The following is a 16,856-nucleotide window of genomic DNA, read 5'->3' on the forward strand; positions in this document are numbered from 1 at the left end:
TAAGTAATGTATTTCACTTTATGACTCACTACCGGCTACCCCCATGGCGGTATCCTCAATTTTGTACACAATACCGTGTAATATCTGTAAATAACTGCATACCCTGTAAGTATTGTATCTCACTTTATGATTCACTGTAATCAAGCTTTGCATTTTCTTGTAACTGCTGCGCCCTGATACCCTTGGGTCTGGTGCGCATTACAAATAATAAAACAAACAACCAATGTTGAGTGGCCAAATATCAAGGATTCACAAAAAAGAAAGTGTGAAATTAGCCAGCGCTTATTACTGCGGACATGGCATCTGTGGAAGAAATAGTGGGATCACAACCTACAGCAAGGGAACATGCACACAAACATAATAAGTAAGGAACAAACGATGTCCTTTTAAGTGCTAACTATTCCTTTTTTTGGGCTCAGTGTAGTTGAATTTTTCCTTTGTGTTATCATTTTCACCGGCTAGAGTTTCACAGGCACACGGTGCATGGTGTCTCTCTGCACCCACTAGTTCTGGTGTGCTCACAAGACTCAGCAGCTCTTCTCATCACTTATCCCAGGGTCAGTCATTCATACGCAGTGCTGGGCATACTCACATCTGGCAATTCTGGAGGCTGGCTGATCTCGATTGGCGACTCGGGCGGGAAGGGGTGCTCAGGCCTCACCCCACAGAAGATACACAGCCGGACAGTGGCACTTCCGTACGGTTCAAACACTTCATGGTAGCGTTCTGCGGGCTGCAAGACAGGGGACACGGTGAGACATATGAAACCTCGGCCTGCAGCAAGAGCCGTACTCTACACAGAGACATTCAGCCTCAGCATGGGCAGACATCCAAGATCCGAGTGCAGCGGTGGGATGTGGACTCTCTGCAGGCAGGCAACATGGTGAAGGATCTCATTTTACCCATTCACCGGAGTTGATCAACTCCCCAAGTAGCCCACACTCACAAGGCATCATGGAACACTTAGGCGCCCCGCCACCCCACAAGCAAACCTTGAAAAGCAGGTCAATGCAAATGCCACACTGCACAGTTCTCTACGCTTGGCTAAACCCTTTCTTATGAGAGAAATACATTAATGAACACGTTGCCTTGTGGCAACTTTGGTGAGCTTGCAGAGCCAATGAGTGCTAGCTGTGGATAATTTGTCTTTGCCTCCAGTGCATATGTACATCCCTGAGATTGGGTGTGCCGCGCGCCAGCTAGGGTGGCGGTTTGGTCAGAATGCACAACATCCTGTTGGAGGTGTGGTTTCGATTGCAGTTGACACAGCCCTTCATCCTCCCGAGGTCATTGCATTCAGAAATAACAGCTATTATCACAGCGCTTAGAAACAGGGGAGGCGCTCCACACGCGCAGATGGGGATAATGCACACACTAATGCGCTCTTGCTTGAGACTCCCGGAGCGTACAGTACAGTCAGGTGTAAAGTGTCGTAAGCCTTGTTTATAGGCTCTGAGGGACTTTAATGTCGTGTTGCAAGCAGAGGGAGATGGAAGGGGATCTATGTTTCTGCTTACTCTCCCCGCTCAGTCTGTAAAAGCACTTTGATTTACTCCAGCATTAGATCTTCATGCTGGCATAAAACTAATCCAGTCCTACGGAATCTGCCTGCTTTGTAGAACCAGCTAAAGAAGCAGGCAAACTGCATGGGAAACCATTGGAAGTGCCCATGGCAATCGTTAATTGTGGGAGGCATTTATACTTTTAAACAAACTCTCTGGAAAAGTGATGAGAAAAGGGGATTTTGCCTTGGTTTTACTCTAGACTATTCCACTCTGTGTTGGTTAAGAGGAAATTGCATGGACAAGACTTTTTCCACACAAAATTACAAATGGAGCCCATCCACTCCATACAATTCACATTTTGAGAATCATTAGGAACAGATCCTTTTCACACAATAGCTCAACTGTTGTACTTACAACACTTTTAATCGCATATTGACTACAAGAATACAACTTCATGCAAAGAAATCAGTAATCCTAAACTTTCCAAATTTACCATTGCCTAGATTTTACTAAAGCAGACACAACTTTAACATACATACACTAAAATTGTTAGTTTTCTCAATGCTCCTTTTCCATTTCATTGCACTGAAAAATGATCCCTGTATTTGCCGTACCTCTTTGGTCTAATGTACATTGGTCGAAATAGTTTTCATGGTGGTTTGGTGTATGGAATCTATAAAGGGTGGGGTTGAGGAGAGGTGTGTGAGAGGTTGCCCACTGAATTTAGCGGTAAAAATGCGGGAAAGCAAATTTCGACCAATTTGCATTTGACCAAATAATGCGTTGTTCTAACATGGATCAGATGTTTTACTCTCAGAGCTGTTGCATGATCCAGGACAGCGTTGTTCTAACATGGATCAGATGTTTTACTCTCACAGCTGTTGCATGATCCAGGACAGCGTTGTTCTAACATGGATCAGATGTTTTACTTCTCAGAGCTGTTGCATGATCCAGGACAGCGTTGTTCTAACATGGATCAGATGTTTTACTCTCAGAGCTGTTGCATTATCCAGGACAGCGTTGTTCTAACATGGATCAGATGTTTTACTTCTCAGAGCTGTTGCATGATCCAGGACAGTGTTGTTCTAACATGGATCAGATGTTTTACTCTCAGAGCTGTTGCATGATCCAGGACAGCGTTGTTCTAACATGGATCAGATGTTTTACTCTCAGAGCTGTTGCATGATCCAGGACAGCGTTGTTCTAACATGGATCAGATGTTTTACTCTCAGAGCTGTTGCATGATCCAGGACAGCGTTGTGGGTAAATTGTGATTCCCATTTCTGAAGCACAATGTCTTGCCACTAATAAACTAAACATTACACCAGTCTTGGAAGCCCTAGGGAAACAAATAAGCCTCCATAGAGACTAGGATAGTTCTTTCTTCCAGGGAGATGGCAAGTGCATCTAACGAATACTGCCACACACAGCTAGCAACAAATGCTGAAGCTAGGAGTGTGGGGAGGTCGGATCACATGCCCCTTTGCACCAATACGTTCCACACACTAGGTGGCAATAAAGTGTCACCTTTGAGACAGAAATAAGCAGGAAACTTTCATTTGCTATTCTTAAGAGCGGCACGACCTAAACCTTATATTCCTGAGTCACATTTTCGTTCTTTGGTGTAATCATTGGTTATTTCACAAATTTGGGAAATTCTTTACTAATTGGTCTTCTCAAATGTACCCTTGCCCCACAAGTGTGTGGGGCAAGGAAGTTTGACCATAGCTCTCCCCTGTTGACGAATTTGCACTGGTTGCCTATTGAAAACAGGATACAGTTTAATACAATTTTTATTGTTTATACATCCCTGTATTTTCAATTCTCCTGAGTATCTAGCTAAAAATATATATATATTTCTTTTAATCTGTTTATTGAATTTACAAAACATGTAGCAAGCAACAACAAAACAGCCCCCCCCCCATCCCTCAGACACCCCTCCCCATTCCAGCCCCGTCCCTGCATGCTCAGTCCTATGGTTCTGCTCCCCTCCATAGCTGTGCAACGGCGAAAGTACTGGCCATACTCAAGAAACAATCCTTCTCTCAAAGATTCCTTGGGCCCATCTAGGGCCAGGCGCCGTCCTGCCTCAAGGAGGAAGGTCCTCTGGGGACGTTAGCAAATCCCCTTGTACTCAGCCCCCTCCTTGCTCCCCAACTCCTGCATAATCCGCTGTTCTGCTGCCACCCATCCTAATGCATCAGCAGTCCATTGCGCTATCACGGGACCACTTCCACGAAATTGCCAATCTGCACTTGGCTAATAATAAAAACCTTGTGATTCCTTTCTCGTGGTTTCTCTGGTTCCCCCAGGTACAAACCCCAGCAAACACACTTTAGGGGAGCAATCTAGCTGGATCCCCAACAGTGCATTCATCTTTAACAAAATTACCCCTTTCCAGCATGTCCACACCATATGCCAAAAGTCCGCCAAGCTGTACCCACACCTAGGAAACTGGTGCAAGTTATCAGGAAGCATAATGTATAATTTTTTGGGGGGTCAGATACATCCAATGTAATATGTTGAATTGAACCAACTTGAACTGGGCATTCCTGGAGGCTTTGCAGCCCCCCTTCAAATCTTACGCCATTCCAACTCCTCAAAAGTGGTTTCCATGTCCCATTCCCACTTATCTTTCACCTGAAGCTGGGATGGGGTTCTGCTGCTCTGTAAAGCGGAGTATATTCGAGATACAGCATGCCTCTCACACGCTGTGTCAAGGATCGCGTGTAGAAGGGGGGTGGTTGGGGATTCCTCTGGTATCATGTCCCATGAGAGGTTGGACTATTGTAACAGCCTCTTTCTAAATCTACCTGCCTCTACTCTCCGCCCTCTGCAACTAATCCAGAACAAGACTGGGAGACTTGTCCTTGGCCTCAAGCGCTGGGATCGTATCTCTCCAGCTCTGAAATCTCTCCATTGGCTCCCAGTGGATGCAAGGATTAAATTCAAAACCCTCTGCATTGTCCACAAGGCTTTCTGGTGCCTGGGTCCAAAATGCCTTCAGCTATCCCGTCGCAAATACCTCCCCTTTCGAGCTCTTTGCTCCTCTACCTCTAACTCCCTCCGGGTCAATCGTTTTTCAAAGAAACGAGCTGGGGGTAGATCTCTGTCTTCGGCTGGGGCCTCCCTCTGGAACAGCCTCCCTGCCACTCTAAAACTTGAGGAGAACCATCTCCAGTTCCGGAAGCACCGGAAGACCTTCCTCTTTGCTTCTGCCTTCGCTCCCCCTCTCCCTTGCTGATCTGCTCTCTCTTGGCACTGTGCACCTGGCCACCCTCTGTCCCCTAGGCCCAGGTACCTGCTCACCCTGCCACCCTTCTGAATTGCCTCCTGGCCACCCCTTGCACTGGGGACTGTATCTGTACCCATACAGCCACCCCATTTTTCTTCTTTTTCTGCACTTAACAGACTTACCTAATCTGCTGACTTAAACACTGCACTACCAATGTTTATTGCCTCCATTTTCTATTTATTTGTATTTATTATTATTTGTCTGCTCTCCTCTGCTCCGCACTTTCCACTCTCCCCCTTCCATGCACTTTGTCCCTTTTACCTTTCCCATGCACTTGCGCGTTCTCAATGTCACTGGGCCTAGTAAGATTGTTGTTGTGTTGTGTTCTCCCCTGTTCCCATCCCTAACCTAGTCGCGCTCTGAACCACTTGTGCACGAGCGCGATACAAATAAAATACATCATATATCATATCATTTAGCCGCCAGGGTACTGGTTAGCCTTGCACAATTTAGGAACAGCCAATTGCCACCCGGTAACACTCCGCCCAGGTGTTGAAATACAGTAAGGTGCCCCCCTCAAAGAGATCTCCCAACGTACGGCACCCCCCTTCATCCCATTTAAGGTCAACCATGTCCCTAATGGTTTTGGCTACCTTTGCATCCACCCTCAGCAGTATATAGGGACTATATCTCTCCCCTACTTGCAGTTGGCACGTGCCCTCTTCCATGCCTGGCTGACCACCCTGCTCAGACACAACGCCTCTTATTCCCCCGTTTCCCTCCAGAGCATCTGCAGCCCCGTTTGAGGCTTTTTGTGTGGCCCCACCAACTGCCTGTCTATACTCCCGCTCCCAATTTCCCATCTGCTGGTGTGCTGCAGTTGTGCCGCAAGGAAGTATAATTCAAAGTCAGGGAGAGACAGTCCCCCCCTCCTGATAGCTTCTACGCAGTGTGGCCAACAATACCCTGTGCCGCTTCCCGCCACATAGCAAACCCGCTATTTTACAATCCAACACTTTGAAAAAAAGGTGCCCTAGCCATATGCAGGATGTTCGTGAAGAAATACAGTAGCCTGGGGAGGATCAACATTTAACAGATCGCGATCTTGCCCATCAAGGAGAGGGGTTGCTGATTCCAGAATCCAATCCCGTCGTCTATACCCATTAGCGCCCTCCCCACATTGTATTGGAACTTCTCTGCTATCGAATGGTGAATTTGAATGCCCAGATAACGAAAGGAGTCCACCTTTGCAGCCCTACCTCTGGCAGGTTCCGGAGTGCTCTGCCCTGCAGCGCCCCCAGCGGCAACACCAATGACCTGTCCCGGTTCACCTGTAAGCCAGTGAGTGCCCGTGAGTGCCTCCAGGCGGTGTAACAGCATGTTTGGGACATGTAACCCGGGGTTGTGCACATAAAGGAGGACATTGTCCGTGTACAGGGAGAAGACATGATGCTGGTCGCCCACAACTATTCCCGGGGCCCGGAACTTCATCCTAAAAATTGTCACCACTATCTGCAGCACCAGAGAAAAAGAGACAAGAGGCAGTCTTGACGCATTCCCCTACTTAATTGCCAGCTATGCGAGATCACTTTGCCTGTTTTTACCCTTACCAGGGGCTCCCTATACAGTAAGCGGATCCACTCCATCATATTCGGGCCCAGACCATTCCTCTCAAGCACACGAAAAAGCCAATCCCAGTGCACTGAGTCGAAGCCTTTACCGCGTCCAGGGAGATGACTGCCAGATCCTCCTCCACCCCCTCTAAGTGTTCTATTATATATTGGAGCCTTCAGAGATTATTGTAGTCCTGCTGAAACCAGGGAGGAAACCGCAGTGCAGTGGGTTGTATGGCCCAATCTCACTACTGAACATTGACACTAAAATCCTGGGGACAGTGACGGCAGCTAGGCTTCTGAAGGAAACCTCCCGCTTGATCCACAGGGACCAATGTGGTTTGGATTGGGCAAAATACCACTATGAATCTCCGAAGGCTCCAAGGTCAGTACACTGCAGAGCTGAGTGGTGTGGTAGTGTGCACCATGGGTGCCCTCTGGCAGGTGATCGCTGACACCCAGACCTCTCGCAGAGTCGCCCTCCCAGCTCCGTGCCTGTGCAGGAGGCCCTTTTGTCCTGCTGCCCAGGCCTGCGGCAGTACAAGTCAGCTGTGCCCGCATTTTCCTCCCCACCAGCTATCCCACCGCCAGTGGGGCTCCTCAGGCTACTCCTGGGCACTGGGGTGTGTGTCTTCTCCCTCTCACGCAGCCCGTTCCCATGAATATACTTGGCGGCCTTTGCCCAGAAATTATCAGAGCTCTGCACTTCCTTCACGGCCCTTCAGCACTCACTGCTGGTCTTTGAGTGCTCTTCACTCCCCACCCGCCTCCGTTCGTCATTACACACTAACGAGGTACATGTGGGGGCCGCTTCTACCACCCGGTGTCTGGCGCGGATCCTCACTGCGCTCCTTCCCCATTGCAGCTGGGAGATCCTGCCTGGGCACCCGCTGTCTCACCGCTGCTCACGTTCCCATTCCCCTCACTCCCGGGCCAGCAGTGGTGTCAAGTTCTTCAAGCTGGCACCTGGGGCGGACTCACGCTGGTCAAGTCCCCTCCGCTCCGGTAGCCCCAGGTGGGATTCTGCAGCGATTAGCTTTTCTCAGAGCGGCAGACCTCCTACAGCTTCTCGCCATGGGTCAAAGCAGTTTCAGTGACATGCATTGGCCATCTTAAGTTTCGGCCAGCACCACGCTTATTTTCATCTGACGGTTTACCAATAAATCTCAGCTCCAGCCTCAATGACAAGGCAGCCGTGGATGCTCTACACCTTCCCCTGCACGGATCGTGCACCGATCCGGTTGGTGTCACCAGAAACAGTATATTTCGCAGGATTCCTGCAGGCAGCGGTGGAAGCTCTGAAGATCATGCTCTACATCGGTTGCCTGCCGGCCACGCCCCCTGTATCTAGCAAAAAAATATAAAATATCAGGTGGTCTTACACGACTGAGGAGCCGCAATTCACTTCTGCGTCAGCTGCCTACTTTTAAACGCTCATTTACATTGAATTGGTCATTCTTAGGAGCTGCTGTAAAACTATGGAATGGGTTACCAACAGAACTTCACCTGACCAAAGAATATTTGAACTTTAGGAAGATTTTAAAAGCATGGCTTTGGAAGCAGGTGTTCTAAATATATTACATTTTAATAGGTTATGTTAATGAACTTTAACAAAGGTTTTTTACCTTGAGTACTGCAGTCTAATCAAAATTGGTTTTATGGTTTTAATATCCATTGTTATGTTATGTATTGTTACTTTGAATTTTAATGGTTTATTGTACAGCTCTTGTCATTTCTGCGCCTACGAATTTTTAAAAATAAATGAAAAATACCACAATATACATAGGTGTCTATCTCCTGATGCCACCTGAACTGCTCTGTTGATATGTTCAGACGAAAGGCACGACCAACCAGCACATGCCAAAAAGAGCAGCACTATTGACTGATCGAGGGGGGTCTTTTAGATAATATTGTGTTCATGGGAATAATTGTCAATAAAGAAAAACTATTTTATAACGTGGAAAAATCCTTCTAGTCCAAGCTTCTAAGGATAGTGTGTAAAGTAGTCCTGCCTGAAAATGGTTTCCTGTAGACCCACACAATAAGCAGCGGCTCTCTCGAGCGTGCTTTGGAAATTTCAATATCCATTGAGCCATCCATATACATCTGACTCTTTCACACGAGAATATGTGGGGAACCAGTCAAAGTTTAATGTTGTTCTTTTGGGGGGTGGTTAAGAAAATGACCACGTTGGGGATTAGTTTTGGTGTTGCGTTTTAGTGGTAGACACTGATGTTGCAAGCTGGAGTAGGCTGTCCCCGAGTAGACAGTCTGTATTAATGTAAGTGACATGTAGAGTGTATTTATTTCAGGAGGGCATGCTTTTTCCGGAAAAGGCTTCGGCTACATGGAATACATTCCCTCTCCCTGAGAGATGAAGTCCACCTGCTGCAATCTTTTGTTGCAAAGTGAATGTGTGTTTGTTAATCTCTGCTAAGTAGCTGTTTTTCTGGTTCTGCCTTGGCCTAGGGCCAGGAGGCCGCAAGCGGTTCCAGTGCACTTAAAATGTTTTGTAGAAGTAGTAATTTCACAATGACGAGCCCCTTAATGATCTGTCATTTTGAATGCTGGTAACCTGTAAACATTAGGTTGAGGTGCTTGCATGCAACAGGGCTGGCGTCTTTTGCACTGCTGCACAGCCACCAAAGAACAAGTAGGACACCTTTGTAAATTTTGTAAAGTGGCACAAGTAAAACAAGCACATACTCTGAGATGGGAGGGACTGAGAGAGAGAGCTAGATAAGTGTATGATATGCTGTGTACAGCTAGTATGTAAATACGTTAATAAATATTACGTAATGAATTTGATAAGTGTGGGAAATAAACACATCTGTATAGTAGTGTACTATGTTTAAAATATATTGGCAGGCATTCTGCATTGCCTAGACACACTCCTGTGTTTCGAAGCACTGCGTGCAGCAGGCCGACCACCAGAGCGGGAAGCAAGATCAGCGGAGCCTTTTCATTATGGGCTCCTCACAGCCCTTTAAAGATGGCCGCCGCTTCAACCCTGGAATAGGCAGGCACTGCTGCTGTTTACTGGTGTGTCTCTTGCATTCCGTTTGGTCAGGGCTGCCGTCATCTGTCCTATCAGGAGTGCATGCAGGTAAGGTATGGTATGGTATTGTTTATTTATATAGCGCCTATACACAAGCAAGTGTTTCAAAGCGCTCAAGGAGGGTGGGAACAAGGGGAAAAAACAAACAGTCGCTCAGAGCCCTTGAAATTCTGAGGTGATAATAGTCTGCACAGGCAGAGTAAGTGAGTCAAAAATACATTTAATAGTTTGGGAGATAGCAAATAGGGCTGGCAGCGATTTGGCAGTTTTAACAGTGCAATTAAGGGGTGAAGACAAGGGAGAGCGGACATACGATCTACAGGCGTCGTGCATACGGATCGTACAAGTGCACGGAGGGTCACAGTGGTGGAGGGAGGATCAAGTGCACCCGGTCGGTTGAGACTGGGGTAAATGCAGTGAGAGAAACTCTCTAGGGTACATTTCTCAAATGAATTGAGTTTGGGTGAGGTGTAGGGCCCTGAGGCAAGTTCGAAAGAGGACTGGAGGGGGTGCCGGGGACCAGTGAGATTCTGAGGTACGCCTGACAGCCAGGCAGCGTGCTGTAAGGAAGAAGAGGGGGAGAGGGAAAACAGAGAACTGGGTGAGCACGGTAGAGGGAGAGAGAATGAAGAGGCTAAGAGGAAAGTCTTGAGGAATTTCCGGAATTTAAGGAGATCCGGCTCAAAGCGTAAGGTGGCAGAGAGGCCTTATCCTCAGCAGGGAGGCACCTGCTGAGGATAAGGATCTCCCTCCAAATCTCAGACTTTAGCCAGCCCCTACACCAAAAGCCCACATCTAAGGGCCTGTCTAAGCCTGAGTGAGCCGAGGAGGGCTCGCAGGGCCCCCACCTTTTTCCCCCTCTGCAAACTATGAAGCAGCCTCCTGATGTACAGCCTGCTTTCCCACATGCTTGGGCCCCTGTACCACTACGCTCTCTCTGAAGATCTACCAGTGAGTGATGGCTGAACTTTTCTACTGCTTCCTCCACTAACAACTCTGAACCAACACTGTGCCTATCTCACTCTGCCTCCCTTACCTCACCCAATCGACTACTTCTTTCACTGCATTTTGTTTCCCTTTTTTGAAATTCCACTCTAAGTGTGTGTTTCTAACGTCTCTGCACTCCATTTTGCATTGCATTTTGTGTCCAGTGTGTCCATTTTGTAACTACTAGGCCGCTTGGTGAGTTTGGGCTAGGACTGTGCTGTGCAGCCACTTCTCTTTCCTTCATCTATCCTCTGCCACCCCGATGGCACTCCCTGTCTCCCCTATCTTGTCTAACTGCTACACTATCACCTACCCTCCCTCTCCCACGAAGTCTGGAAGGAAACTGCATATAAATGACATCCTGACCACTAACCCTGGCATACCCATCGCAGACTTCTATGCCAGTGTAACTTCCGGACAGGTTCTTCACCAATATTCTCTTCTCTGTCCCCTCCCCTGACCTATGGACTCTTCATATCATCTCTACTCTCTCCCCTTTCTCATCCTCCCCATTAATGGTGGCACCAAGTTTAAGGTCCTCTTGGCGGACTTTGTATCATCCAGGTATATCATTAATATCTATCACACTGGCACTATCTTGGTTCAGGGTACTCAACCCAACCTCCTTCTCTTTGACTGGTTCCTGCCGTCCCTCATTAACTTCCTTCCCACATCTGGTACTCCCTCTTCCACTCTCTCTGACCCCCCCATCTCCCGACTGGTATACCACGCCCCTGTCCCCTCCTCAGAAAACCTTCAAAGGTGGAGACCTCCTTCATCTAGCTATGCTTAATGCTCCCTCTGCCATAAAATACTCTGCCGTCATCTGCCTCCTTCTTGAAGACATTGACTCGACATCCTCGCTCTTACCGAGACGAGATTCAATGCCAGCTCAGTCACTGCTTTTGACTCCCTTCTCCCTGATGGCTACAAGATCATCTCCAAGCCTCACCCGTGCTGACGGTGGGGTTGCCTTGATTTTCCCTGAGTGGGTCCCTTCCTCCCTCATACCCACCCAGCCTTACTCTTCCTTTGAGAGTCTGGTTTGCAAGCTGGTCATCTCTCCCTCCTCCTCTCTGACCATTGCCACTATCTACAGGCCACCTGGCTCTACCACCCTGTTCCTCTCAGAATGGGCTGATTTCTGCTCCTTTTCCCTCACAACCACCTCAAAACTCATTCTCTTGGGCGATTTCAACATCTATCTGGACTCTATCACAGCATCCACTCTCTTCCGTGACCTTTGCACCTCGCTCTCCGTCTCCATTCTCTTTTCTGGTTCAACCCACTCGGCTGGACACACTCTTGATGCCCTCAACCTCTCTGATCTTTCACTCCCCTCCCCACAAATCACCCCTCTCTCCTGGTCAGATCACTCTCTCCTCTCCTCTCACCTGGGCCCTTTCAGCCCTCTGACTGCACCTCCTCCAGCTTTGCCAACCTCGTTCATGAACATCCGTACGATGAAATGAGTGTCAGCTGCTGCCTTTGCATCCACCTTCATCCCACATGTAGCCCCTCTGCACAATCTACCTCGACTCTGCTCTCTGCAACATCCATATGGCCATTACTAACACTCTGGACATTACTGCCCCAGTCATGAGGATCCCCCTGAAACCTGCCTCTAAGCATAACTCCTGGTATGACTCTGAACTTGCAGCCCTGAAACACATGTGCAGAGCTGCGGAAGTGGCAGACCTCTGGCTCACCCTCTGACAAAATGGCCTGTTGTCTCCTCCAAAGACAATACAGACTGTCAATCCGCGCCAAGAAAAGGGCCCACATCCAGGCGCATGTCTCTGGTGCATCCAACAACACGGATGAACTATTTAAAAACTGTAGGGAACCAGCCAACCTTTCCGCAGTCTCCTCCTCACCCCTCGCCTCACAAGCCCTCCCAAGACCTTTGTAACGCATTGGCCACACACTTTACTACTAAAACTCAGGACATTCTGAGCACCCTTGCGTCCCTCTACTCCCCTTCCCCCGCAACCCTTTGTCTTCTATGGCCTCCCACCCTCCTTTTCCCTTTCTCTACTACTTCTCCCACATCACACCTGAGGTCCCCAGAGTTGTCCGCTCCATGAAGGTCTCCTCCAAACAGGTTTCCCTGTGCTCCTCCAGAACTATTAGGGACAATATTGGCTCTCGTGCCCCTACACTTGCTGATTTCTGTACCTGCTCTTTTGCCACTGGATCTTTCCCCTCCTCCCTCAAGCACTCCCTGGTGCGCCCGCTCCTGAAAAAACCTTCAGCAGACCACACTTGTCCAGCCAACTACCGCCCTATATCCATCACCCCCTTCCTCGGGAAACTCCTGGAGAAGCCTTCCCCAACTTACCTCACACACTGAACTTGTTGGTTGCATCCATGACCATCAATCTGGATTCTGAGCATCCAGAGGCACAGAAACTGCTCTTCTTAACACCCGTGAAGTACTGCTCACATCTCTGGATTCAAATTCTCCAGGTGTCCTCATTCTTCTTGGTCTCTCCTCTGCTTTTGACACGTTCAATCACTCCATCCTCAAAAAATGGCTCCATGATACCCTGGGTATCTAGGAGCAGAAACTGGCCTGGCTGACCTCCTTCCTCATAGACGGTCCGTCCAAGGTTATTCTGGGCACTGCCCCCCCCACCTCTTTCTCCACCTGTGGTGTCCTCCGGGGATCCAACCTCTCTCCCTGGCTTTTTAACACTTACCTTGCTCCACTGGCACACCTCATCTGCACCTTCTCTCCTAACTTCCAGTGTTAGGCAGATGACACACAACTCTTCTTCAAAATTCCCTCTGACCCTCTCCTTACTTCCTCCATCATTCCGGACTGCCTATCTGCCATTCAGTCCTGGTGCACTTCCAACTATCTCTGCCTCAATTTCAGCAAGACTTAGATCCTTACTATCGGGACTCCTGCTCCCTCTTTCTTCCCCTCACACTGGCCATCCTCTATGGGCTCTCCCCCATTTCCTTTATCTGAAGACAGAAACCATGGAGACATCTTCGACTTTTCTCTTTCCTTCCTCCCTCACATTCAGGACCTTGCCAAGAAGTCCCACTTTCAACTCTTCCTTCTTAAAGGAATTCGCCTATTTCTCATTTTCCCCCAGAATCTCAATGTCTCCAGAGTTCTGGTTCTCTCTAGGCTAGACTACTGCAATAGCAATTTTCCTGAATCTACCCTATTCCTCTCTATGACCCCTCAAGCTAATCTAGAATAGGGCAGCGAGTATTATCCTTGGCCTCAAGCCCAGGGACCGCATCTCTCCAGCCCAAAACATTCTCCACTGGCTCCCGGTTGTTGCAAGGATCAAATTCAAATCCCTCTGCATCATCCATTAGGCTGTCTGGGGCCGGAGACCACGCTATCTACAACTTGCTCGTACTAAATACTCTCTCTCTAAATCTCTATGTTCCACTGGTACCAGCTCTCTGTGTGTCAAGCGCTTTGTTAAACAGAGGGCTAGAGTTCGATCCCTTTCCTCAGCTGGCTCACTCTTATCGAACAGCCTCCCCCTTCCTCTTCGTCTTGAGCTGAATCTCCTCAAATTCTGGAAGCTTCACAAGACCTTCCTTTTCACCTCATCCTTCCCTTTCTCCCTCCTCTGCTAATCCCACATTTGCTGAGATTGGTGAGCAGGGCCCTTATGTGTCCTTCTGGGCACTGGCCTCCCACATCGAATCCCCTTCAGCCTTCGCCCACTCTGAGCACTTTCCCTGGCACCCACTGGCCTATGCCAGCGTAGGTCTGCACTTACCTATTTATAGGCAGCTGACCTCGCCCTAGCACTTCCTCCACTGGGCACTTACATCTGCTGCTCATTCACGAGCACGGGCACTCCCAGCACTTATCCCCACTCCCTCTTCCCCTCTCCTCTCTCTTCACTTGCAGGTTCTAAATGCTCACAAGGCCTAGTAGGTCTGTCTCTATCCTTCAGTGTTTTAATTGTTTTTCAATCCCATGTTCCATCCCTGTTGCCCTGTGGGTGCTTTGAAACACAATTTACTTGCTGTATAAGCGCCTAAAAAACGCACAAGAAATAAATGCACTTATCTTGCATAAACCACAACAACATAACACAAGACAGATTGCGTCAGGTTTTTGCCTATATAGTCTACTACACACTGGTATTTTGCTTGTTTTCCTGTCTGAAAGGCGAAATGACCGCTCTAGTAAATATCACTTTGGAAAATGATCATTAAAGTGAATTGGATTTTTTTCATTAGTTGTTTTATAGATAAGATCTTGGCAGTCCTAATTTCAATACTAGACAGCAGATCCACTTTGGATTTATTTACTCAAGTAGTTAAAAAGGCATATAGTTCTGAGGTTGATCAACAAACGAATGAGTAGAAAACCTCAGTGAATATGAACCGAAAGCAAAACTAAATAGTTGAGAAAGGACTGCATTCATGAGCCATAGGAAGGTATCAGGTTTAGCATGGTGTCACGTATAGGACAACATGCATTCTTATTATGATCACTTAGAAAAAACGAAGCAAACTGTAAACTGCATAATCTGACGTGCACATCTCTGTATGAGGCCAATGTTAACTTCCTCAATTTGCTCTCAATTTTTGTCGAGATCTAAATCTGTCATCACAAACCATATCATATATTAAAGATGGAAAAATAATCAATGTATATGCCCATACTTACGATCAGAATTTGGCTGGGTGGCTACTGTAGACAACACTGTGTGAACGGAAAGCTGTGTTAGTAAAATGTTGCTTGTGGATGGTGCCTCCTAGGCATGTCCAGTGATGTGCTATGAAGCAAGCACCTCGGCCGAGGACCAGTACCAATTCAGTGGGACGGTACCCCAATCACTTTCTGTACTTCCCGGTATCAAGGCATAAAAAACCCATGTGCAAGGTAAAAATCGCACTCATGGCGAAACCTCTATCGAAATCCAGCTTATGGGTTCAGATGCCACTTAGGCAGAGCGCAATCATTAATGTTGGGTATCGCCATGGATGTGATTCATAACTAGAACACATGGAGTTTTGTTTGTCTCCGAATTAATGAAGCACTTTCAAGTCTTTCTGACTTGTTGTCTCGACCCTAACATTTCTGAACAGACAGTTTGTCTGCAGGGGGTTGGATGCATTGAGAAAAGTAGACCATTACCTGCGCCATCTTTATCCTCTTCCAGCATTTGGATACCTCTGACACCTGGTGTTATGAATTTTGAATTGGCTGTGTAAATTATAGCAGTTTATCAAGAACGTTCGCTAGTATTATGGCTTGTTGGATTATATTAGGAGCAATTCTATTATTATGTTTTTAGTCCCGATGAAGCCCTTTTGTCATTTTCTGGTTACGCTGAAATGTTGCACACATGTCGACCATGAATTTTTCATCAAAGCATGGATCTTTTTGACCAAGAGTTAGATCAATATTTTCTGATTTATTTATTTTGTAATCTATTTCAGCTGGATAAATTATGCATATATTAGTTTTCATGATTGTGTTTGTATTGCCTGTGTATGTCCAATATATGGTCTACAACTGTCTTCAGCAACTAGATGCTTCAATAGTAACCAATCGTCAGCTTTATTTAGCGTTTGTAAATTGAGCATGCTGAATGTGCCTTTTAATGATTTGTGCTGTCAAATGTATATATCATGTATATATAGAAATAAAACAAATTAATAATTTTGTATGATATTTTTTTTCTGTTTGGAGTGAATGTAAGGTTATTCATTTAATCGTCTGTTTGTAGTACATCAAATATATTTATTGCCTGCTTGGGAGTAGCATTTATGTATGTATTATGTTTGAAGTGCCAGCTCCCATTCATATATTTTGGGCTTACTCTTTCATACTAGTATATTCACTTGTTCAATTGCACTGAGTTACTGTACACAGGATGTTCTCGGGAGAGCCATATATCCAGAGAAGTGGGTTTTGTGTTGGACATGCATTAGGGCAAATAGTCCTTATACAGTACAGTAATTGCAGCCACATACATACTTTGCTTACTCCCAACATCAATAGTTCTACATAAGTGAAACCCCACGTGGGACCGAGTCCTAATGTAGAAAGAGGGAAGCCTTCTGTTGACATCCAGCCTGGGAGGTTAATGACCTTTTGGAATTTGGGGGATCTCACCAACATCCTTAACAGGTTGGGCATATGGGACTACTAACAAGAAATATATACTGGATATTGGAAGTGCATGGCCAGCGTGCATTTACTAACTAAGCAACAAAGAACCATGTTATGGGTGAGACCCAAAACATTAAACCATTTTATGGGATATGGCTGCTGGGGCCACAACATAGTCTGACAAGGCAGGGGAAAGTGCTGTTCAAGCTTCTACAACATATGGGCACAATTCCTGCGCACAATGCGGGTAATTTAGGTGATGCTAATGAGAAACAGAGAAACCTTAGGTTAGGTGACCCATGGCCCTTAGAGGTGGATCACTTGGGAGAGGGAAGGCCCGGAAGGGAAG

General features: G+C 47.1%; 1 protein-coding gene across 1 annotated transcript in view; it reads right to left on the reverse strand.

Moving 5' to 3' along the window:
• The window catches only part of LOC138550118 (uncharacterized), a 494,885-nt gene that overhangs the window by 163,507 nt on the left and 314,522 nt on the right, over positions 1 to 16,856 (reverse strand). The window contains exon 18 of the mRNA XM_069642386.1: positions 593 to 733. Within this exon, the coding sequence (XP_069498487.1) occupies positions 593 to 733 (141 nt within the window). The remainder of the gene's footprint in view (positions 1 to 592; positions 734 to 16,856) is intronic.

The sequence above is a fragment of the Ambystoma mexicanum genome, chromosome 1q, assembly GCF_040938575.1.
Source record: "Ambystoma mexicanum isolate Mex_15411 chromosome 1q, UKY_AmexF1_1, whole genome shotgun sequence".
In the NCBI taxonomy this organism is placed as follows: domain Eukaryota; kingdom Metazoa; phylum Chordata; class Amphibia; order Caudata; family Ambystomatidae; genus Ambystoma; species Ambystoma mexicanum.